General features: G+C 47.9%; 1 protein-coding gene across 7 annotated transcripts in view; it reads right to left on the reverse strand.

Moving 5' to 3' along the window:
* The window catches only part of SIPA1 (signal-induced proliferation-associated 1), a 120,611-nt gene that overhangs the window by 39,372 nt on the left and 55,651 nt on the right, over positions 1 to 25,588 (reverse strand). For 6 of the 7 annotated variants that reach the window (XM_073658364.1, XM_073658365.1, XM_073658362.1 and 3 more), the window contains 6 exons: positions 11,129 to 12,365; positions 10,925 to 11,049; positions 9,981 to 10,169; positions 2,044 to 2,218; positions 1,861 to 1,964; positions 400 to 1,197 (listed from right to left, as the gene is read on the reverse strand). In XM_073658364.1, coding sequence (XP_073514465.1) covers positions 400 to 1,197; positions 1,861 to 1,964; positions 2,044 to 2,218; positions 9,981 to 10,169; positions 10,925 to 11,049; positions 11,129 to 11,867 — 2,130 coding nt within the window. In that variant the 5' untranslated portion in view covers positions 11,868 to 12,365. Of the gene's footprint in view, positions 1 to 399; positions 1,198 to 1,860; positions 1,965 to 2,043; positions 2,219 to 9,980; positions 10,170 to 10,924; positions 11,050 to 11,128; positions 12,366 to 14,583; positions 14,716 to 25,588 lie in introns of those variants that run through there. The other variant, XM_073658363.1, reaches the window with a different exon arrangement.

Raw genomic sequence — 25,588 nt, forward strand, 5'->3', positions numbered from 1 at the left:
GAGACTGCCTGTAAGACCCCCTGTGGTGACGGCTCCACTGTGTCTCAATCTACACACACATAATGAGATTACTGGCTGTTGAAACAATGGACTCCTGAGATAAAGATGAGATTAGTGGAATGCTGAACATTTTACAAGTGAATCTTACGTACTGACAAGTAAGCAGAACTATATAAAACCATAACAAGTAAATCACTAATAATACACAATAATAATATTGACAAAAATGGTGGTCCGTTGCTGGAAAAGTATCATAGTCTTTAGTAAGTGGTCAGCTCCTCACACTTTGTTTATCAATTCCTTACACTTTTCAAGATAACCCTGTGTCTAAATATAAAATCAGTCACATTCGGATGTACAATATGGTTCCATAGAACTATTAAAGCCATCTGTGCTTACCTGCAGTCTCTTCACGATGTGGTTGATTTCATTTTCCACTTCTGTCTCATTACTTGCAATTGGGCACAAAGCTAATCTTCCGGCCCGACCATAGTAAAGATCCAATCCTCCTTTAGAAGAATAAGTCCAACCAAGTACATCCCTACATGAACAGTGAAAGCTGACCGCTCCTTCACGCTCTTTTTTCGGGTCAACTAATACCAACATCTCGGAAGATATCCCCAGCATGTAAATACTTTCTGGAATGGAGACGCTCACAGCCTTAACTGTCCAGGCTAAGGATCCAGAACTATGGAATTCTGGAGGAACACTGTACGCCCAACGAGTTCCTTTTCCCCCTTTGTCCCCAGTGCCTGTGCTTCCTGCTCGATCCCTTTTCTTGGAAAGACCCAATATGGCTAGCTTAGAGGAGCATGAATCCAGAGTGGTGGTAGTAACATGATCTCTAGCCAAATCCCTTAAGTACTCTTCCCTGGTTCTGGTAGCCATGGCTAGAAATTTACCTCCACGTTCAGCTGCATTCTCACCATTTACAGCTTTGGAAAGCAAAAAGTCTCTAAGTTCAGGAGAGCGTCGGAATAAAGTAGTGGGTAAAGCGGGCCCAAAGGGTGGAGTGTCGGCTGTGCGAGTAACGGCAACACTGTAACTGGTGTGATTAGCACATGGGTTGTGAACACGAACCACAATGAATACATGTTGGAAGTGGGAACGAATAGTCTGTGGAGTAAAGGGGAGGGCACCCGGTTCTTGGAAGACAATCGTCACAATGTCATTGCCAATATGTCTTTTACGAAGTAACTGCAAAAAAAACACAAAAAATAGGATAATTAAAAAAAAAACAATATACTTAAATTCCTTTATTCTTCCATTCAATATTCACATTTTTCTTAATGATATAAATAAAATTTAAGGGGTTTTCCAGGACTTATATAATAGAATAGGTCATCAATATAAGATTGGTGTGGTACACAGCAGCCTATCAGACACTACAGAGAAGTGTCACACACATTCCTCATGAATACACCAAAATTGTAAAATATGGACATGATTTATTATTTTGCATGCCAGTCTTTATGAAGTGTGACCCGACCTATCTATCAGACTCCTCCCATTAAAAAACACTGCACACGGGAATGCTGCTTATCTATAGGGGGAAGCTGATGGACTTGTCCGGTCACATGTTCCTCCATCAGCAGCCATTGGGAGAAGAGGAGAACTGTGCAATCTGGGAGGAAGAAGGAGGAGAACCTGTGTGATACTTATATATTAGTAAGTTCCGCAAAGGCATGTACATGACAACAATTTTAAAATAAAAGTAAAGTGGACAATCCCTTTAAATTAAAGAATATTACTGAGAAATGGTAACTAAATTCCTTCTGGTATTATGAGTAAAAAAATTCTGAAGATTTAATGTATTTCAAAACAGAATTTTCAGAAAAGCTGTCAGTTCTTTCCGACTACCTGCTGACTGTTGCTTGCTGTAAATGGAAGCATTGTTGAAACATGGAACATGATCTCGTAGTCCTGGTAGCGGGTGTAGAGCGAGTGAGTGCCTGTACTGTCAGCTGCGAAGAAGAAAAATGGATTTATAGTGGGAGCAAATAAACTGTGCTGGTGAAAAATGTCTAAAATGAAGCGGTTTACTTTTGTTGTCCAGCTGCGCTCTGTACTTGTCAAACCCTTTTAGTTTGACTTCGTCTCCCAGTAAGCTCAGGAACTCCTGGAAAGCCGGCCCTGCTGTCTCGTTATTATACATCTCCTCCTCTGATGACTGTCCACTGCGGCAATACAGAATACCAATCTTTCGCTGAAAAGTGAGCTGGAAGAAGAGACATAGTAATACACTTCGTATTAAAACATGTGGCTGAATGTGGGGCCACCTACACCCAAACTGGAGGGCCCTTTACTAATAGAGAGTGGGAATTCTTGCAGTCTGTGCAGTAAGCCTAAAATGTAAGATGCAAGCTTATTTGGCAAATTATTCCTCTCAACTCTCCCATACATATGATACATAATACTTATATATAAATAACCTGGGATTCACCATCCTCCTCCTGTACTATGACCTCTGCACAGATCACAGAGCATGCCTGCAGCTTAGCTCCTCCCTTTCCCTGCACAATGACCTCTGCACTGATCACAGAGCATGCCTGCAGCTTAGCTCCTCCCCCTCCCTGCACAATGACCACTGCACTTGTAGCACCCTGAGGATTCGGCTGCTACAGGGGTATTGCACCTCAACCCAGAGGTGTGATATTCCACTCCCGGGTAAGGAAGGAGTGTGGAACTGAGCTCAGTCAGCTGCATGCACTACACACATCCCATTTCCGAGGAGCAGACCGACGGTACTCCCACTTAGAAATGTGCAGGTACGACCGAGTCTGTTCCTGGCTGGAGTGGGAGGGGGGTGGTACATCCCATGTAGTGTAGGGGCAGATAGGGGGAGCAGCCTGGGTAAAGATAGGAGCTCATTGGGTGCTGGTCACCTGAGCTCACACATAGAGGGTGTATATAAGGTGGGCACCATCAAAGATCAGGGTCAGATGCAGAGAACAAGTCAGTTGGAGACAGCAAGACAGCTGCAGAGGAGCAGACAGCAAGCAGAGAGGAAGTCAGCCTGCAGCAAGAGAGAGACCCTGAGTGAGAGAGGAGCAGAGAAGGAGTACCCAGAGGGGAAAACAGAGAGGACCCAAGAACCCAAGTTAAAGCACCGGGTGAGGAGTCGGCACAGGGTACCGGATCCCAAGCTGGTGGGGGCAGAAAACACACCCCAGCCAGAGACCGGAGACCGTGGGCAGCGTCTGCCACGGTCACCCATCACATCCACCCCGAAGGCACACCACATGAAGGGTCAGGGAACCCAGGGCCAAGGGTGTCCCAACAGAAGGCCCGAGGGAGCTGGACCTAGGTGGATTACTGGTGGGGACGGCCAGAGAACGGGACAGAAAGAGAGCTCAGGGCCACGCTCCGGACTTGTTTGGGGGTTGGCTGGATCCAGGACCTGGTGGACGCAGCACGGCTCGGGTGGTCACTAGCAGCTGGAGTGACCAGTACAACATCTGCAGTAAGTAAACACCCTTAACTGCACAACCCGACTCTGTCTTCACTGCCGTCTGCACTACACCACCACAACCCCCATCCTCTGCGCCTGTCCCCTCTGAGGCTATACCCCTCCCGTTGGGGGTTATCCCACCAAGCTGCGCACCCACCATCAGCCTCAGCGGACCCTGCTGCAGCGGCGGCCACAGTGACCGCATCACAACGGGTGGCGTAGTCGACACAAAAGAACTCTTAATAACATCTGTAGGACTGCCACATAACACTGAGCTTGACGCCCTGGGCACGGGGCCGGGTCACAGCCGCTCGGAGACTACAACCCCCCATCTGATCCGGTGCCGGGTATTCCCCTCAAAAAGGAATATGTCCCAGGGGGCGCGTCAACTTTGGCGTAGTCGGCAGGATTACGTGCCCACAACAACCGGGTACTGCGTGCCTGAAGAAAAGAACGAGTTTACCTCAAAAAGAAGTCTCCTGCCGGTTCCGGAGGGTCCCCGCCATCGGACCCCATCACCAGTCGATTCCCGCCGGTTGTCCGCCATTAACAGCGTTTTCCCGCCATCTGCAGAGTTTCCCGCCACTGGGAAGCGATTCCCGCCATTTCCAAAGGTTTCCCGCCTTGGAAGAGCGGACGCCATTATGGGCGTGCCAGAGGGTGGTGAGAGGCCGCCTCCCATCGTGGGCCAGGACCGAAAATGGCGCCAAAAGTGGAAACCGCCCCCACCAACAGAGACTGTGATGCTAGAGGTGTCTGTCAGCGTGAAAGAACTGCCCCTGGAGCTGACAATCACCAAGTGGCCCCGGGACCGCCCTCGAAGTGGGAGGACTGAGGACAAGAGAACAAAGATGGGTGTCGCTTGGAGCAGTCTGGAGCGAGCGCACCCGGAGGCAAGAAGCCTGGAGAAGAATATCGGAGGAGCTTACCCGGAGATGGCGAGAAAGCAGAGCAGCACCGGCCCGCTGGCCAGGAGCCTGCTGGAGACAACTGAAGGAGAGCAGAGCAGCACCGACCCGTTGGTCAGGAGCCTGCTAGAAACAACGACCCCACTAGGCCTAGTGGAGGTCCTAGCACAGCTTCCCCGAGACCGGGAGTGTGCACAGACCGCTCTGGAGGGCCTCGCAAGGAGGATGGCCCGGGTGCAGCGAGAGACGTTGGCGGAGTGGAGCCGTGAGATGGCCCAGCAGACCGAGACCTGTCAGCGGAGCACGCCACCCGAGACGAGGAAACAGACCGCCTCTGAGGATGGCGCGGGAGGATTGAAGGCCGGAGACGGCGCCGAGAAGGGAGCCGAACGAGTGGAGGCAGGTAAAGGGGACGTCTATACCCCAAACCGGGAAACCGCGTACCTGCCCCAGCTCCCCGTCGCAGAGCCCGAAGTCTATCCTGCCGTGCCCGTCGCTGCAACGTCACCGCCGCAGACTAGGCCTCAAACGGGAGCTGCGACCCCTGTGACGTCACACGCCTCGACCTCGAGCGTGACCAAGCAGGAAGTACCACCAGCCTGGTCGCAAGGCCTAGTACCCCCGGGCGCCGCAATACCAACAGCGCCCCCTACCTCCGCGGAGCCCCCGGCCTGGTCGCAGGGCCAAGTAGCCCAGGGCGCCGCCGTCCTTACGGTGCCCTTTACCTTCCAGATACCCCAGGCCTGGCCGCAAGGCCCGGGCAACCCGGGCGCTAACACCACCGCGCCCATAAGACCAAGAGTGCCGCATCTGGGAGAGGACCTGTACGCCCAGCATACGTGCCCGGATGGGCAGCCATTTATATGGCCACCGGAGTTCCACCATCCCCGACTCCGGAGAGAGAGACCCCTGGATGAACCCCTGATCCCGGCTCCAAAGCCCGTAAAGAGGATCTCGCCCCCGCTAGCAGAAGCGCAGTTCGAGTGGGACCCCACCGGAGAAGATCTCATGGGGTTCACTCAAGAGACTCGGGCAGCTGCAGCGGAGCGTGCTGAGTGCTGCCGCCAACAGCTCGAGGACTTTGAGAGGGAGCGGAGAGAGAGGCGGGTCCGGGAACAGCAAGCTCAAGTAAGGAGCGCGGAGCAGAAGAGCCGGGCCAGGAGAGACCCCCGTGCAGCGCATAGTCCCCGCACCACCGGGACTGTGATAAAGTTTAACATGCAGCATGGGTGGGGCTTCATCCGAGACCACCGCACCCTAGGCGACGTCTTCGTGACCAGGAGAGACGTTGAGTCCCACCTACCGGAGGGACACAGAGGTCGTGACCTTTACATCGGGGACGAGGTCACCTTCACCCGGCACAAGTGTGCCAAAGGACCCTACGCCCTCCATGTGCATCGTCTGACGGAGGAAGAGCTGCGGTGTGAGGAGGAAGAACAAGAGGACCCGGACGGGTCTGAAGTAACAACCAGCTGTAAGCAAAGAGCAGGAGGAAGACGCCGTTGAGTGCGGCAGAGCAAGTGCTGTAAATAGTTACCCGACCGGGTACCAAAGAAACTGTTGATACATATATATATAGTCCCCGTTGGGACCAGCTGAGTGAACTGTTTACCCGTTAACCCCTTAATCCCACAGGCTGAGGACTGTGAGCAGCCATTCCCTTCCCTCTACCTGGCCGAGGACTGAGAGCGGCCAACTTCCCCTGTATATAGTTGCGCGTCCTAAAGCGCCCCCTACCAGTTTTATAGGAAAACCAGTTTTTCTAAGAGACTGTCGCACTTTTCCCGGACACACGTTGCACAGTGTCCGGAGGAGGAACCTGAAACAAGAAACGACTACGAGAATGTTTATATGAAAAGTTTTATATGATGTTTTATATGTTTATGTTTATAAAAAAAAATGTATGTTTGGTGTTTTATGTCTTACAGCCCGAGGACGTGCTGTGATTTACCAGGGGGGAATGTAGCACCCTGAGGATTCGGCTGCTACAGGGGTATTGCACCTCAACCCAGAGGTGTGATATTCCACTCCCGGGTAAGGAAGGAGTGTGGAACTGAGCTCAGTCAGCTGCATGCACTACACACATCCCATTTCCGAGGAGCAGACCGACGGTACTCCCACTTAGAAATGTGCAGGTACGACCGAGTCTGTTCCTGGCTGGAGTGGGAGGGGGGTGGTACATCCCATGTAGTGTAGGGGCAGATAGGGGGAGCAGCCTGGGTAAAGATAGGAGCTCATTGGGTGCTGGTCACCTGAGCTCACACATAGAGGGTGTATATAAGGTGGGCACCATCAAAGATCAGGGTCAGATGCAGAGAACAAGTCAGTTGGAGACAGCAAGACAGCTGCAGAGGAGCAGACAGCAAGCAGAGAGGAAGTCAGCCTGCAGCAAGAGAGAGACCCTGAGTGAGAGAGGAGCAGAGAAGGAGTACCCAGAGGGGAAAACAGAGAGGACCCAAGAACCCAAGTTAAAGCACCGGGTGAGGAGTCGGCACAGGGTACCGGATCCCAAGCTGGTGGGGGCAGAAAACACACCCCAGCCAGAGACCGGAGACCGTGGGCAGCGTCTGCCACGGTCACCCATCACATCCACCCCGAAGGCACACCACATGAAGGGTCAGGGAACCCAGGGCCAAGGGTGTCCCAACAGAAGGCCCGAGGGAGCTGGACCTAGGTGGATTACTGGTGGGGACGGCCAGAGAACGGGACAGAAAGAGAGCTCAGGGCCACGCTCCGGACTTGTTTGGGGGTTGGCTGGATCCAGGACCTGGTGGACGCAGCACGGCTCGGGTGGTCACTAGCAGCTGGAGTGACCAGTACAACATCTGCAGTAAGTAAACACCCTTAACTGCACAACCCGACTCTGTCTTCACTGCCGTCTGCACTACACCACCACAACCCCCATCCTCTGCGCCTGTCCCCTCTGAGGCTATACCCCTCCCGTTGGGGGTTATCCCACCAAGCTGCGCACCCACCATCAGCCTCAGCGGACCCTGCTGCAGCGGCGGCCACAGTGACCGCATCACAACGGGTGGCGTAGTCGACACAAAAGAACTCTTAATAACATCTGTAGGACTGCCACATAACACTGAGCTTGACGCCCTGGGCACGGGGCCGGGTCACAGCCGCTCGGAGACTACAACCCCCCATCTGATCCGGTGCCGGGTATTCCCCTCAAAAAGGAATATGTCCCAGGGGGCGCGTCACACTGATCACAGAGCATGCCTGCAGCTTAGCTCCTCCCCCTCCCTGCACAATTACCTCTGCACTGATCACAGAGCAAGTCTGCAGCTTAGTTCCCCCCTTTCCCTGCACAATTACCTCTGCACTGATCACAGAGCATGCCTGCAGCTTAGCTCCTCCTCCTCCCTGCACAATGACCTCTGCACTGATCACAGAGCATGCCTGCAGCTTAGTTCCTCCCCGTCCCTGCACAATGGCCTTTGCATTGATCACAGAATATGCCTGCAGCTTAGCTCCTCTCCCTCCATGCACAATGACCTCTGCACTGATCACAGAGCAGGCCTGCAGCTTAGCTCCTCCCTTTCCCTGCACAATGACCTCTGCACTGATCACAGAGCAAGTCTGCAGCTTAGCTCCTCCCTTTCCCTGCACAATAACCTCTGCACTGATCACAGAGCATGTCTGCAGCTTAGTTTCTCCCTTTCCCTGCACAATGACCTCTACACTGATCACAGAGCATGCTTGCAGCTTAGCTCCTCCCTTTCCCTGCACAATGACCTCTGCACTGGTCACAGAGCAGGCCTGCAGCTTAGCTCCTCCCTTTCCCTGCACAATGACCTCTGCACTGGTCACAGAGCATGCCTGCAGCTTAGTTCCTCCCCGTCCCTGCACAATGGCCTTTGCATTGATCACAGAATATGCCTGCAGCTTAGCTCCTCTCCCTCCATGCACAATGACCTCTGCACTGATCACAGAGCAGGCCTGCAGCTTAGCTCCTCCCTTTCCCTGCACAATGACCTCTGCACTGATCACAGAGCAAGTCTGCAGCTTAGCTCCTCCCTTTCCCTGCACAATAACCTCAGCACTGATCACAGAGCATGTCTGCAGCTTAGTTTCTCCCTTTCCCTGCACAATGACCTCTACACTGATCACAGAGCATGCCTGCAGCTTAGCTCCTCCCTTTCCCTGCACAATGACCTCTGCACTGGTCACAGAGCAGGCCTGCAGCTTAGCTCCTCCCTTTCCCTGCACAATGACCTCTGCACTGGTCACAGAGCAGGCCTGCAGCTTAGCTCCTCCCTTTCCCTGCACAATGACCTCTGCACTGGTCACAGAGCAGGCCTGCAGCTTAGCTCCTCCATTTCCCTGCCCAATGACCTCTGCACTGATCACAAAGCAGGCCTGCAGCTTAGCTCCTCCCTTTCCTTGCACAATGACCTCTACACTGATCACAGAGCATGCCTGCAGCTTACCTCCTCCCCCTTCCTGCACAATGATATCTGCACAGATCACAGAGCATGCCTGCTAAGCTCTCCCATAGAAGTTAATTGGATGGATTTATGAAAACCGTTTAAAAGAAAGAGTCTCTGTTGCCCATGTTGGCATTTGTTTTTCAAGAGCAGAATTAGAAATTAAGGTTGCTTTGTATTTGGTTTATATGGGCAGCCATATTTTTCGTCATGACATTGGTTATGTGTTCAAAGATCACTATATATTGCGGCTAAATCGCAACAAAATGCAAATAAATGGGGCTGCATTGCAACCTGCAAGATACTGCGACCACAACAAGCAAATTGACAAAAATCCAATTGGTTCTGACTTTTTGTCACTTGCTTCTCACGGACAATGTACTGTAAGAAGACCCATTTCCCTTGCATTATGCTGCAATATAGGCCCACCAGTAACATTGATTCTTGGGGTCCACTGTTCAGTTACATGCAAAAATAACCCGACCCTAGTACACAAATTTAATTTTGCTTCTATGAAATATTAACTTGGCTAGCTTGTTTAATGAATGATTTGATTATACCTTTTTCTGCAAATTGTGAATCAAGTGTAATAGCAGTACTTATTAGTATTCCTTCATAGGGGCGGCCTACCGGAGGATTCTCCTGTTCTCCTGTGGGCCAGTCTCAGCCTGATCCTATCAATATGCCATAATAGATCCAGATGAGAACACCCCTTTAAGGTTGTTGCAGAGAGCCCGTACAGGGGGCACACACAAATCATTTACTATCAAATTCATACAGAATGTATGCCTCTGCAAATCAGAGCCATACGGAGACATTGCTAGCCAACTTGAAAATATGAAGCACTTGGTTTGGTTCTTACTAAAATGCAAGTTCTGTATATTTTGTATTTCCCCTTCTGTCTATGTGAATTTCCGCTGGATGATCTGGCTTCCTCTCTGGCAGGTTAATGAGCTTCCTGAAAGCTTCACTGTGTTAGGAACAGATGTGCTTGTATAAAGATCAGGCTGAATAATTCTGCCGAGTATTTTGGCACTGTATTTATAGAGAAATAGAAAGTGCAAGGATAATCAATCTGCTCTCTATTTCTTTGCCAACACAATAGAAAATATCCCACGTAATGTTTAATAAGAGAAACTGTTCATGACTTATATAAGTAATTTAATGAAAAGGGTAATGTACACTCACCCCCTGCTCATCCAACTTGAGGAGAGTCTCCGGTACTTTCGGAGAGTTAGATGCAAGCCGTAGACACTGTAGATTAACTTCTGGAACAATGTATTCGAGAAGCTTTTTAGGTGAAATGGCCCTGGAAGAATTGTGTCTTATGGATGACGGAAAGGCTTCCTCAAGGATGGACCCTCGAAGTGTCTTTAACTTTAAACAGAAAATTTAGCACATGGTCAAATAACCCCTTTACTCCAGCCTATAATTGCTGAATTAGCGTTCATATGATGAGCCGATCAGCTGCAATCGGTCATCTCTATCACCCCCAACCAGTTTTTCAAACTATGTTTTCTCAGAAACGCCACATCGTTTCAGAGTAAATCATGTCTGTTTTCAATCGCGCAGTCAGGCTCTGATTCATGCGCTCTGTAGTTCAGGAAGCATGAATCTAATGACAAATTCCCTTTAAGTTTCCCTACCTGGAATTACTCCATTAATGTATAGGCAGTATTACTATGGCCTAGGAAAATACAAGACATTTTTCATATATTTTATATTGATTTATATTGTCCTAAATGAAATAACATATTATCAGCATACAGTCAGGGAGGATGAGTTGTCATCGTCTACATAACAACTGTGTGACAGCAGCTGTCTAGTCATAATCAGTAACTGTGATAGGAGTTTTTGCCCATCAATGGTACACTTCATGTCATTTTTTCATACAGGCAGTTCTGTTGACTGAGATGGTGAAACTCTTCAGAGAACATAAAGTCATGCAATTCCAAAGGGGGAAAGGTTGATATGACATGACCCAAGATAGAAGTAGAATTCTTGTATTTTCATATAGAAAGGAACAGCTAAGTAAGGTAAACCTGGCTGAATTATATGTGTTCAAAACTAGTGACAGAATGAATGCAATAAAAAAATAGTCAAGGACTTGTATAACAGAGCTAATCTTTTACCTCAGTTGTTCGGAATATTAGTCTGTAGTTATACTGGACACCATTGGCACCTTCTCTCTCATCCCTCCGTAAGCTTATCGCCACAGGTCCTAGTCTTTCATCAACTCCAAAAAAATTCTGATGCTCTGAAGAAAATAACATACAAAATTATGTAAAGTGTTAATTAAACACTAAAGTGCTTTATAAATAAATGATGTTACTGACCTTTTCCATAAAAATACTTTCGGTAATATAATGAACCAAGGTCTTGATATTCCACAAAATAGCTGCTGTCTCTGATCCTCTCTCTAGCTTCCTCTAATACTGACACAGAAGCATTTGGCCCCCGAACTGGAAAACTGATAAGTGGTGTATGGAGAAACGAAACAGAACAAAAATCCCATCCTTGATCTTTTTGGCCTTCTGCTTCTTCTCCTCCTACCTCATTGCGAAAATATGGACAGCTGAGCAAGAGCTCATTGTCTTTTCCATCTCCAGGGTCACCTGGATCTTCTGGGGATGACAAAGATCTTCTAGGTGAAGAATTAGTCCTGATCTGAGAGGCAGCAGATGCCCCACTTCTCACATTTTTTCTAACTTCTGATTCCCTCCTTCGAAAAGGGTCAAACAGTATACTCTGGATGTCATGGTGAGCAAAACTCTTTGGTCTCGGGGCTACAGGATCCCCTTCAGGAGGTTTTTCCTTTATCTCATGGGCCGATGGCCCTTGGCTGTTTCCAGCCAGCCCAAGCAGTATGAATGGATCTTTAAATCGTGGGGCAGAAGGGCTTCCAGATCCTTTATCACGAGGATCGAACTCTGACTCTGAAAGGGAACGTGCTCCGCCGTTGTGCTTGCTGTTCCCAGGGGCTATCAAGGACTTAGACTCGCGAGGGCTCTTGTGAGGGGAAGATCGAGATGGAGGTTGGCGGAGCTTACGCACAAAGAGGTCATCAGACTGCATCTCATAAGAAACTCATTTATGATATTTAAAGGGTTCCAGGTGTTCAATTATTTCGAACAACGTCATAAACTGTAATTACCCGTGCCTCTCTCTCTCTATATATTTATATATATATTTATTTTTTTGCTTTTTAGCCTCTACCCCTCTTGTGTGCTTTTTATTTAAATTTCTTAGTATGTGCTGTATTTTCTTATTTATTTTTAACTTGTCTCTTTCATTATTCTACTTTTCTTGGATGTAACAGTTTGATTGTTGTTTCTCATTATGTGTCTGTAGAAAGTCAAACTTTATGTACTTGTTGCTTTTGTCTTCGTCCTGGTTCCTTCTCATCTATTTTCACATACTGTACTACCTGCATTTACTCTACTTTGTTCCTCTTGGTTCCTCTTACTGCTTTCTTCTTTCATCCTCTTTTTTTTATTGCTTTATTAAACATTTCCTCCCCCGTGTGCTTTTTATATTTAATCTAGGTTAAAAGTCCACAAAAGCAGTTCAGACCTAAAGGAAGAAAATAGAGAACATTAAACTGAAGTAAGTGGACAAGTTCTTTTGAAGCTTATATTGATATCATTATCTCCTACAGATATTGTATGTAGTAAATGATATCAGGAAACTTAAAAGTGTGGTCTCATAAACATTATATAACATTTATTCCCAGAATAGGTGTTAAATGTATGATCACTGGGGGGGTACAACTGCTAAGAACCCCACCAATCCCAATAATTGGGAGTCCAAAACCTCCTGTGTGAGTATAATAGTGCACATGTGCGACCACTAGTCCATTCACTGTCTATAGAAGTGGTGGTCGCACATGCTCACTACAACATTGTGTCCCTGTTTTCATGATCATTGGAGGTCTCAGGAGCTGGTCTCCAGTGATTATACATTCATCACCTATTCTGTAATTTTTTTTTATAGTTTTTTTTAAAATAGCATATCATTCAATTGTGTAATTGCCTCCATAAAAAATGTATATAAACAGTAGGTAGATGTTTAGTAAGGTAGTTGTAGTAATGAAGATTTTCTTAACTTTTCAGACTTCTATTACTCCATTATAAGAGTGCAGGAGCACAAGTTCTAGTGGCACTAGCGATACTTGCTCTTCTGTCCTATATCGGTGATCAGGCTGGCTACACAACAATCCTCGAAATTTATCATGGTCACCTTTACTTAGACAATTCTTTTTTTTTCTTAGCTGAGTTCCACAGAACAAACACCCTTTCTGCATTGCCTGTGCATAGTTATCAACGTTTCTGATGATGTTTAAGCCCAGCCCTAACCCCCACCTAGTATAGGCATGCCTCACTTGTCTTGTTAACACTTAACCTGGAAGACCCACTTTGGGGCGGAATTTACATGGATTGCTAACGTATGACATATTTTCCTATTTTACATCATTCTACGCTGTTTTTTTTTTAAATCATACATAGACAACCCCTTTAAAATCACCATTAACAAATTAGACAATCCATTCCATATAATACAAAAATCTATTAATGATTATATAAGCAAGTGGATCTCCCTCGATCATAAATTCTATGTTTTTGATTGAGGCTTTCTCCAGGACAGTATAACAAAGAGAAATAATGTCAACATAGTCTAGGTTGTCGTCTCAAATAAAGATGAATTCAAAGTTCCATCTCTGGAACATTTTTCATCTCCATTATGATAAACACTGTGATGACATATTTCCTTCCGTTTTCTGTTAGAGCACAATATTAGGTTCTGCTTTAATTACATATGAAGTGTGAAAATAACAAATGCATGTCTGGGAACTGTTAGGCTCTGTTCACATGTCCAGTTGTAAAGGATCCAGTATTAAAAACAAGGGATCCATTGCAAACGGAACAAAAACGGATGCAAAATGGAAACCAAAAATTCTGTTTTTGAATGGGTCCTCCTTTAAAAAAAAAAATAAAAACAGACACTTTGGTTTCCATTTTGCATCCGATTATGTTCCTTTTATTCCGAGGTCTGTATTAATAAACAGATCCGTTAATGAATGACATAACATGAACATCGGCTATGATCCATTTTTCAATGTTAAAAAAAACTGATATGTTTGCTAACGATTTTTTGGCCGAAGAAAAAAATTGTACAGTTTACAATTTTTGATTTAACTAAAAAATGGATAACAGCTGTAAAGGAGAAAAATGGAAAACAATTTATTACACTTGCGTTCCCATTTAAGTGAACGGGTTCTGTAGTGGAACGTTTTATGCCCTTTTTATGATACAAAAATTGATTAAAACTGAAAACACTAAAAAATATATTTTTGCTATACATTTATAATGAAAGCTTATCTGTATACAAGATTCGATTAGCCAAGTTTATAAGTTTATCAATCAATCTGCAACTTTTAGATTTGACCCCCAAAATTGTTAATTTGATCTTCGCTGGTAATTTCTTAGGATTTTAAAGTTATATTTTTAAACTAAGAATTAAAAAGTTGCCAAATGCATTTGCAGTAATGGAGATGCATACTCCTCATACATCCATTACAAAAAATAATGCACAAAAAAACAAACATATTACTTAAGATGAGATGCGATATACATGGAAATGACAAAAAAAAGCAGACAAAAAATATAGTAAAATAAAAACAGTATTTTCTCTCAATGTGCAAAAGAATCTGATATAATTGACCAGAAGGTAACGAAAGCTGTTACTGTATATCAGGCAAGAAAAGCAAAAAAAAAGAAAAATACTAAAGTACCTTGAAATAGAAGTTCAGTCTTGTATGTGAGGAAGAGACACACTAAAGTGCGAGTGCGTGTGACGGAGGAAAACACCAAAAGCTTGTGGTTTATGAGCGGTATAGAGGAACTGAAATTTTAGAGACAAATAAAAAAGGAACCAAAATAATGAAGCTTGCATAAGTAGAGTCATAAAACTAAGCTGAAAATTAACGCTGTGCCTCGTGGTAATATTCCAGATATGGGTCACCTTAAGTTCTGCCCTGCTTGGCCCCCCTCAGAACCCATATTGTAAGCCGGTGTTTCCTGCATGTTTTCTCCCCCTACCCCTGGCAGGGTTGCCGACATGCTCACGGCCACTCGGCTATTCCTCCTGCTCTGGCTCCCGCCGCAGATCCCAGGCCTCAGAGTCAACGCACGCCGCCCAGGTCTTCCGGCAAGGCGCTTAGGGTGCGCGCGGCCTGCTTCTTAATGGAGCAGCACGAACACGCGATAATGTATCCTATAGATGGAAAATATCATGAACTTAAGGCACCCTCCTCTATAGGGAGGTGCCGGAGCAGCTTTAGTGTCTAGTCAGTCTTGCACTTGCTACAGAATTGTTAGGTCTCTGTCGCTGATTCCGTCCAGTCTGTGCCTGAACCTGAATCCGCCTTCACCTGAATCTGTACAGTCTGAACCAGTACCAGTGTCTATACCATCAGTTATCCTGTTTCGGTCCTGCCTTGCATTCTGAGTCCGTACCTATGTCCCTGTACCAAGAGACTTTCCTGGGACTCCCATCACGTCCTGCCTGGGGCGCTGAGTCCGTACCTATGTCCCTGTACCAAGAGTCTGTTCTGGGACTCTGATCCTCTTCTGCCTGGAACTCCGAGTTCATACCTGCCTCCGTGACCCTTGGGGTCAGCTGCTGCAGTAACGGAGACCACCCTGGAGTGGTACCTGGCGACTACCTGCAGCTCAAGCCTAACCTCACCATTAGAGGCTCTAGTGAATACCAGGTAGCTGCTTAGTTACGCCCCTCCAGGGTTGGCCCGGTCCGTGGTGCAGTGGGTCCACACCCACCAGTGTGACACATATGCTCCATAATCAGAACCATCAATAATAACAAAGTACAAAAAGAGATCTTGGCTAAGCTCTTTCCATGACACAATATAAATGACCAAATGATACTGATTGAGCAAAAGTGAGGACACTTGTAGTCTGAGTCAAGACTGGAGAGGTTTATCCACCATTCCTGCTCTGCTTGTCCTGGTAAGAGAGCTTCTAACGTTTCTTACTCTTTACATAGTAACATAGTTTGTAAGGCTAAACAAGACCAGTTGAGCCTATTATCTTACAATGTTAATCCTAAGGCAAAAACCATCATGAGACAAAAGCCAATTTTCCTCATCAACTCAAAATACTGCAATCATAGTAAAACCCTGGATCAATGACCCATCTCCAGTGATTAAGGAACCATGATCAGCAATCTTACACTAAAGAATGGCATCCAGACCCTTTTTTGAACTCTATAGTGATTTCCCTATTGCTATTTTCTCTAGAAGAGAGTTCCATAGTCGAACTGCTCTTACACTAAAGAACCCTTTCTATGTTAGTGTAAAAATCATTTCTCTAGATATGGAGGATGCCCCCTTGTTACACTCCCTGGGTACAAAACAGATCATGAGAGAAATTTCTGAAATGATAGTTATTTGTTCACCCCTCAGCCTTCTTTTTCTAACCCTAATTTTGATCATCTGAATACTGTAAGATATCCTGTTATGTTTATTACTTTGGTTACCGATTTTGAACCCACTTAAAGGAAGGCTGTCACCCCAAAAATGCTAACCAAACAACTAATGTATATATGTATATATTATATATAATATAACGTATATATGTTCCTCGTAGGACATAGTTTGCAGCCCGCTCACCATCCTGGTAGCTCTTCTCTGAACTTGCTCCAGTTTCTTCATGTTTTTTTTAAAATGCGGTGCCCAGAACTGGACACAGTATTTCAGATGAGGTCTGACCAAAGAGGAGTAGAGGTGGATAATTACTTCACGTGATCTAGACTCTATGCTTCTGTTAAAGCAACCCAAAATTGTGTTTGCCTTTTTTGCTTCTGCACCACTCAGTTGACTCATGTTTAGTCTTTCACATGTGCTGTTTCTTAGCCCTATTCCTCCCCTTCTTCCAAATCTTTCCTTAGACTCTCATTTCCATGCCATACTTCATTTATCCAGTGTGAATTATTTACAGCAACGTCAATATCACCATCAAACCTGCATTCTGTTACCTCTTTTTCACCCTTTTCCTCTTTCAGCTAAATTACACCATGATTCATATACATGCTAAAGAGGAAGCTCTGTATACAACATTATATAGGTAAACCACTGCTAAGAGCTGGGACATACAGAAGTACAAATTATACCACAATTAGTCAACTAACAGTTCATTGCAGAGCTCCGGGCAGAACAGCAAAGAGAGAAACTACAGAACGAACAAAAAGTCTTAAAAGTAAAGTGTGACCAATGCTGAAGATAACATCAGAGAAATGTTGATTAGCAGAAAAGCAGAATAAGGACAATGTGCCATTATTTTCTGTGTGCAGTGTTGAAATTGCTGAAATACATTCAATTTTACGACAACATGTGTTTTGGGTTCCCAGCATGCAACATCTTGCTTTTTATGATTAAGCAAGATCTGAGAATACATTAAAAGAAATCTTAAGAAATGTGCTAAAACTTTATTAGCTTTTATATAATAGACCAACATGAAATAAAATCCTCTTCCGCATCAATCATTCACATCCTCTGCATTATACCTTTGTCCTGATCCTTCCCTTTCATTGTGAAGCACAAAAGGAAAAATACTTCTGTCTGGCATTCTGTGTACATATACCATGCTGTATTTGAATCAGATTTGCAGAATTTTGGATAAGCTTTTTTCTTTCTTAAATGGTCACTGTGGTCTGAGCAATCTTTGCGTAAATTAATAGTACAAGCAAATATAAGAAACTTTATTACGTATTTTAGCAGGTAAATCTGCTTCTTTCTCCACTTATGAGCCACTTCACCCTGCCTCCTGAACTTAACATTTCAAGACACAGCTAAAATCAGTGCTTAAAATCAGACCGACTGGCGACTTACTGCTAAAATCTGTGCTTAAAATAAGACCAACTGGGGACTTACTGCTCAGATCAGATTATAGCTGCCTGTTGAAGTGTATGAAGAGGGGAGAAGGAGTAGTGCAATGAAAAAGAGAAGCAGAGACTATAATGTTGCTTTCCGGTAAGTGTTTTATCTCTCCCAAGTGCTGGATTTACAGTTACACTACTCATTACCTCTGTGTAATGTCCTACAAGTGTACTCAGTACCTCTGTGTAATGTCATACATGTTGCTGAAACTTCTTCATATGTGATAAGTACTAGAGACTGAAAAGCCGGAATCCCTCATGTCTCTGTGTCATCATAACAGCCGGTCTCTACCTACTAGCTCAGAAACAACTGAAAATTAGAGACAAAGGGGCATGAGACTACTTGAAATGTTGCAAATTTTTTGAGACTTTTAGAATTTTTATGCTAATCCTGGCCAGATCTGAAAACCTTTTAAAAAATGGGTGGATTTCAGGAGGATGAAGCACTGCCATGCCCAAAAAATAGCGGGAATTACAACAGAAACAGATGGGGAGGTAAGGCTATTCTTGGAAAATAATGCAAAGAGATAGGTTTTAACATTGAATAATTTACAGTAAAACACGTAGAAGAATTTGCTTTTCGTACCTGACAAGTTTTAACCACAAGCTGCCATCATCAATGACTTGTATACACCGCCTTGCCGCATTCGCTACATATATTCCGTGATGCAGAAGAAGAGTCACCTTTTGACCACAGACGTAAGACCTGCTTTTACTTGTGATCTGTTCACACTTTTATAAAGCTTTTAGTTTCCTGTTCCATCACAAGAGTAAATAACAGAGTGCTGGATTTATCAATGATGGATCATGATTCTACCCGATCGATCTCACTGACTTTTCATCGAGTCCGTTGGGTTCCCCCATAGTGTTGTCATTATCATGGGAATAACAGCTTTGTGAGCTTTTCTTTCTGCAATAAATTACGAAAGTTCCTAGCGGAAATGTGATCACAGCTCTATATGTCGTGTTTTTACCTTGCTATTGATATTTCATTACATTTTATTGAAAGCAGCTATTTGTGGGCTATCAATATTAAAGATAACAAGGTCTAGGAATTCAGTTGGTAAAAAGATAATGCAGATTCATGAATATTTCATACCAGGAAAATGCATGCCTTACGAGTGTTTAGGCTACATGCCATGTCTCTACTATTCAAATGTTTATGTTCATTTTGATAAATTACCATTGGAAGCTATGTCATGAATGCAATACCATAATGCTCCAAGTCAACTCTTCTCAATAGATCAATATCTTTGTCAGGACTATCATTGGTTTTCACCACCTCAGCTAAAATCACTTTAACAGGGCTAATGGATAAGATTTACCCTATCCGTAGTACTATATATAAGTAGTCGATCATCATCAGATCCAATGATGTAACTCTTCTATAACTCTTCTCCGCTCCTATCGAGGAAAAGTATACCGGTGCCCACAGACATTTTCATGACTCCCGCGGGTTCTCTATACAATTGTTTCATGTGACACAATGTGTTCCATCTGCTCATGGAATGAGATTGTCCTCATCCAATCATAACAATTTTTCTTCCTTGCCAAGAATTGAATTTCTCTCTCGAGAAAATGATCATAATGTTACTATTGTTCATCATTCAATACCCCAAACAAGCACAACTCGGGGAGTAGTGGGCCGGGACAGAGAGTGATCTAGAAAGTAAAGAAGTCATCCAGATTCACTACAGAACATTACTAAGTCTAGAGAGAAAAGTTGTCTTTTTCATTATAAAGCTGGCCTTACACGAGATGGCTGTCATCCGGCAGTCAACTATTTCTCCCAACTTCCCCATACACAACATCAGCTTTCGGCTTGATCGAGCATTCATATGTTTTCAACGAGGAGATGGCCGTTGCCAGAAGTGTCATGCCTATATCTCCCCTGAAAACATAAGTAACAGGTGCTGAAATTTTAACTTCTCTCTCACCAACATCATCTGTATTGGAAGAGTCAAATGGTTGGCTTGCCCTACCTAAATCGGCGGACTCAGGCAATTTTTGCTCTTTTGTGTATGGGTATTTTAGGATTCTCAACCAGTAAGACTCATCTATTCATACAATACAACTAACCCCTGGGAACAACAGCAAGTATGACTCCACCAGATGTGTATATTACATTATTGCCAAACCAGTGTTCCTGGATGTTCTTCTTAATTTAACAGCAGGGTCTACAAGCTTTGAGGTTCATCCAAAAGATCAAAATACTCCTCTCCTTGATGCAAGTACGTCTGCAGTGCATGGAGATCCTGATACGAGTCTTGAGTACCTGCACTTTCTATGCTATGCAGAGATATTGTTGTGTAGCACCCCGAGGACTCGGCTGCTACAGGGGTAGTGCACCTCGAGCCAGAGGTGTGGTATTCCACTCCCGGGTAAGGATGGAGTGTGGGACTGAGCTCAGCTAGCTGCATGCACTACACTCATCCCATTTCCGGGGGACAGATCAATGGTACTCCCACTAGGTGAATGTGCAGGTACGACAGTGTCTGTCCCTGGCTGGAGTGGGAGGGGGGGTGGAACATCCCAGTAGTGTAGGGGCAGATAGGGGAGGGGCTCTGGGCATAGAGATAGGAGCCCATTGGGTGCTAGTCACCTGGGCTCACACATAGAGGGAGTATATATGGTGGGCACCATCTTAGGACAGGGTCAGTCGGTCAGTCAGTCAGTCTGAGGAGAAGCAGAGCAGAGGAGCTCAGCCAGGAGGGCTGACGGGGAGCTGTGGCTCCGGCTGGGCCCAGCTCCAGGGCCAAGCCTGCAGTGGAGAGAGAGGAGGAAGAAAGGCCCAGAGACGCAGAGCCAGAGGGAACCCTGAGATCCCACAAGTTACCGGGTGAAGGGTTGGCGGAAACGGGTACCGGAACCCAAACTGGTGGAGGCTAATGATCCTCAGCCAGGAACCGGAGGTCGTGGTCAAGTTTTGCCACGACCCTCACCATATCCACCAGGAAGGCACACCACGAGTAGGGTCAGGAAAGCCAGAGAAGGTTTAACCACCAAGAGGCCCGAGGGAGCCGGACAAAGGTGGATCCCTGGTGGGGACGGCCAGCAGAAAGAGAGAGAGGGGAGCTCAGGACCACGCTCCGGAACTGCCTGGGGGTTAGCCGAGTCCCGCACCTGGTGAACGCAGTACGGCTCGGGTGGTCACTCCCGTCCGAAGTGACTGAAGTACCATCTGTGAGTAAAAACCCTGAAACTGCACCATACGTTTCTGACTCTCCTTGCTGCACCATCACAACCTCCATCATCTACACCTGCTGCCCTGAGGCCATACCCCTCCCGTTGGGGGTTATACCATCCCCGCTGCACCATCCTTCCACCGGCCTCAGCGGTCTGCCCTGCAGCGGCAGCTCCAAAGCTGCATTCAACGGGTGGCGTAGTCATCCAACATCTACTGCTAATAGACTCGCCACTTAGTTTGACTCCCTGGGCACGGACCGGGTCACCGCCACGAGACTACTACCCCCATCTGATCCGGCTCCGGGTAAGCCCCCGTGTACGCGATGCCGCACGGCACAGAAGGCCCAGGGGCGCGTCAACTTTTGGCGTAGTCGGCAGGATTTCGTGCCCGCAACCACCGGGTACTGCGTGCCTGAAAAAGACTGTTCAAACTTACCAGTGGTGAAGTTTCCCGCCATCCGGCGCCATCTTTTGCCTTCTTCCCGCCATCCGCGAAGGGTCCCCGCCATCGGACGCCATCTCGGATCGTTTCCCGCCGTTTGCCCGCCATCTGCAGTCTTTTCCCGCCATCCACAGAGTTTCCCGCCATTGGGAGACGGTTCCCGCCATCTGAGAAGATTTCCCGCCCTGGCAGAGCGGACGCCATTATGGGCGTGCCAGAGGGTGGCAAGAGACTACCTCCCATCGTGGGCCTGGTCCCAGAAGAGCGCCAAAAGCAAAGACCGCCCCCACCAGCAGAGACTGCAATGATAGAGATGTCCATCAGCGTGGGGGGACTGCCCCTGGAACTGACAATCACCAAGTTGCCCCGGGACCACCCTCAGTGTGGGCGGATTAAGAACAAAAGAGTGAGGATGGGTGCAGCCTGGAGGAGTCTGGAGAGTTCGCACCCGGAGATGGAGGGAGAGTCAGGCAGCACCGACCCTGTGGTCAGGAGCCTGCTGCAGGCCGCCACCCCAGAAGGCCTGGTGGAGATTCTGGCACAGCTCCCCAAAGATCGGGAGCATGCACGGACCGCGCTGGAGGGCCTGGCTCGGAAGATGGCCCGAGTACAGCGAGAAGTACTAGCTGAGTGGAGCAGAGAGATGGCCCTGCAGGCTGGAACCCGCCAGCAAAGGACACCACCCGCAACGAGGAGCACGCCTGCCCCTGAAGCCGGTGCGGAAGGGATGAAGGCCGGAGACGACGCCGTGGAAGGAGCTGAAGAGACGGAGGCAGGTAAAGGGGACGTTACTACCCCAAGCCCAGCAACCGTAAGCCTGCCCCAGCTCCCCGTCGCAGAGCCCGAAATCCCACCGACCGTGCCCGTTGCTGCACCGCCACCGCTCCAGACTAGGCCTCAAGCAGGAGCCGCGGCCAAGCCCCCTGTGACGTCACGCGCCTCAACCCCGAGCGCGGCCAAGCAGGAGACGCCACCGGCCTGGTCGCAGGGCCGAGTACCCCCGGGCGCCGCAGTTCCAACAGAGCCCTCTATCTCCACCAAGTCACTGGCCTGGTCGCAAGGTCGAGTACCCCCGGGCGCCGCCGTCTCCGCAGTGCCCTTCACCTTTAAGGTGCCACCGGCCTGGTCACAAGGCCTGGTGAATCCGGGCGCCGCTGCCATCACCGCGCCCTCAACCCTCAAAGTCCTGCCCTTGGGTGAAGACCTGTTCGCCCAGCATGCTTGCCCGGATGGGCAGCCCTTTGAGTGGCCACCGGAGTACTACCATCCCCGACTCCGGAAGGAAAGGCCCCTGTGTGAGCCCCTGATCCCGGCTCCGGCACCCGCCAAGATCACCCCACTCCCGTTGGAGGAGGCGCAGTTCGCATGGGACCCCACTGGAGAAAACCTCATCGGCTTCACCCAAGAGACCCGGGCGGCCGCAGCCGAGCGTGCGGAGTGCTGCCGGCAACAACTGGAGGTCTTCGACAGGGAGCGGCGAGAGAGGCGGGTCCGCGAGGAGCGGCTGCAAGTTCAGAGTGCGGAGCAGAAAAGCCGGACCCGGCGAGACCGCCGTGCGGCCCACGGTCCCCGCGCTACCGGGACCGTAATCAAGTTCCAACTGGAGCACGGTTGGGGCTTTATCCGGGATCACCGAACCCCCGGCGACGTCTTTGTCACCCGCAGGGATGTCGAGTCTCATCTGCCGGAGGGACATCGCGGACGTGACCTTTACCTGGGTGACGAGGTCACTTTCACCCGGCACCAGTGTGCCAAAGGACCGTACGCCCTTCATGTACACCGGTTGACGGAGGAAGAGCTGCGGTATGAGGAGAATCAAGAGGACCCGGACGGGTTTGAAGATTACCCTCAGGAAGGAGCAGGAGGACGCCGTTACTGAAGTACGGTAAAGTGGAACTGTACATAGTTACCCGTAGGGGTACTTGATATGATGCAAATCAGAGTGAGTTCCCCGTTGGGACAAGTGTGAACTGTTACCTGCGTCCCCTATCCTTAAACAGGCTGAGGACTGTGAGCAGCCATCCCATCTCCCCACAGGCTGAGGACTGTGAGCAGCCATTCCCCTATTCCCACTGACCGAGGACTGAGAGCGGTCGTTCTTTCCCTCTACCTGGCCGAGGACTGAGAGCGGCCATACCCTGTATATAGTTGCGCTTTCTAAAGCGCCCCCTACCGGTTTTAAAGAAAAACTGTTTTTCTACAAGTGACTGTTGCACTTTCCCTGGTCACAAGTTGCACGGTGGCCAGGGATCAAGAATGTTTCTTATGAAAAAGTTTTTATTATGCTAAAAGAGTTAATGATATTTTATAAATGTGTGTGTTCGTAATGTTTTATACTTGTAACGTTAAAAGAGAAAAGTACCTCCCATAAAGGGATGAGTGAAAGTTAATATATCTTATATGTAAGTGCACTTTAAAAATTTTTTGTATGTTTGTATGTTTTGCTCTTTTACAGCCCGAGGACGTGCTGTGGTTTACCAGGGGGGAATGTAGCACCCCGAGGACTCGGCTGCTACAGGGGTAGTGCACCTCGAGCCAGAGGTGTGGTATTCCACTCCCGGGTAAGGATGGAGTGTGGGACTGAGCTCAGCTAGCTGCATGCACTACACTCATCCCATTTCCGGGGGACAGATCAATGGTACTCCCACTAGGTGAATGTGCAGGTACGACAGTGTCTGTCCCTGGCTGGAGTGGGAGGGGGGGTGGAACATCCCAGTAGTGTAGGGGCAGATAGGGGAGGGGCTCTGGGCATAGAGATAGGAGCCCATTGGGTGCTAGTCACCTGGGCTCACACATAGAGGGAGTATATATGGTGGGCACCATCTTAGGACAGGGTCAGTCGGTCAGTCAGTCAGTCTGAGGAGAAGCAGAGCAGAGGAGCTCAGCCAGGAGGGCTGACGGGGAGCTGTGGCTCCGGCTGGGCCCAGCTCCAGGGCCAAGCCTGCAGTGGAGAGAGAGGAGGAAGAAAGGCCCAGAGACGCAGAGCCAGAGGGAACCCTGAGATCCCACAAGTTACCGGGTGAAGGGTTGGCGGAAACGGGTACCGGAACCCAAACTGGTGGAGGCTAATGATCCTCAGCCAGGAACCGGAGGTCGTGGTCAAGTTTTGCCACGACCCTCACCATATCCACCAGGAAGGCACACCACGAGTAGGGTCAGGAAAGCCAGAGAAGGTTTAACCACCAAGAGGCCCGAGGGAGCCGGACAAAGGTGGATCCCTGGTGGGGACGGCCAGCAGAAAGAGAGAGAGGGGAGCTCAGGACCACGCTCCGGAACTGCCTGGGGGTTAGCCGAGTCCCGCACCTGGTGAACGCAGTACGGCTCGGGTGGTCATTCCCGGCCGAAGTGACTGAAGTACCATCTGTGAGTAAAAACCCTGAAACTGCACCATACGTTTCTGACTCTCCTTGCTGCACCATCACAACCTCCATCATCTACACCTGCTGCCCTGAGGCCATACCCCTCCCGTTGGGGGTTATACCATCCCCGCTGCACCATCCTTCCACCGGCCTCAGCGGTCTGCCCTGCAGCGGCAGCTCCAAAGCTGCATTCAACGGGTGGCGTAGTCATCCAACATCTACTGCTAATAGACTCGCCACTTAGTTTGACTCCCTGGGCACGGACCGGGTCACCGCCACGAGACTACTACCCCCATCTGATCCGGCTCCGGGTAAGCCCCCCGTGTACGCGATGCCGCACGGCACAGAAGGCCCAGGGGCGCGTCAGTTGCCCTTGCAGAGGAGAGATACCTTGATCCAGAGAGGTGGAACCATTGTCCAAAAGAAAGTTTGGAGTAGAGTTCAAGGTAGGACAGGAACTGGTCAGGGAGTGTATCTCTGCAAGTGACTTGAGCAAGATTATCAGGGAATGTCAAGAAAAATGGTAAAATTGCAAGCTGGAGAAAAGTGATCATTGGGAGATTCCCTGCCTGGTGTCAGAGGCAGAGACTGAACTGGTGCAGCACTAGTGATATTGTCGTAGCACCAAGAGACACAATAGAGGGAGGTCGTTATTGTCTGCATGGGATGGGATGGTCAGAATCAGAAGCAAAAACCACCTGAAGAGCACTGCAGCACCTGCCAAAAGCAAGTACAAGAACACCTGGCGTCCAGCACACGTGACCTCTTTGTGAATATTGCTTTAAACCATTAAGTCATTTCACCATTGTGTTAGGTTTAATCGGAGACTGAGTATAGTTACTATTACACAGAAAGAC

The sequence above is a fragment of the Phyllobates terribilis genome, unplaced genomic scaffold, assembly GCF_046119375.1.
Source record: "Phyllobates terribilis strain yellow unplaced genomic scaffold, ASM4611937v1 Scaffold_13__5_contigs__length_258822181, whole genome shotgun sequence".
In the NCBI taxonomy this organism is placed as follows: Eukaryota; Metazoa; Chordata; class Amphibia; order Anura; family Dendrobatidae; genus Phyllobates; species Phyllobates terribilis.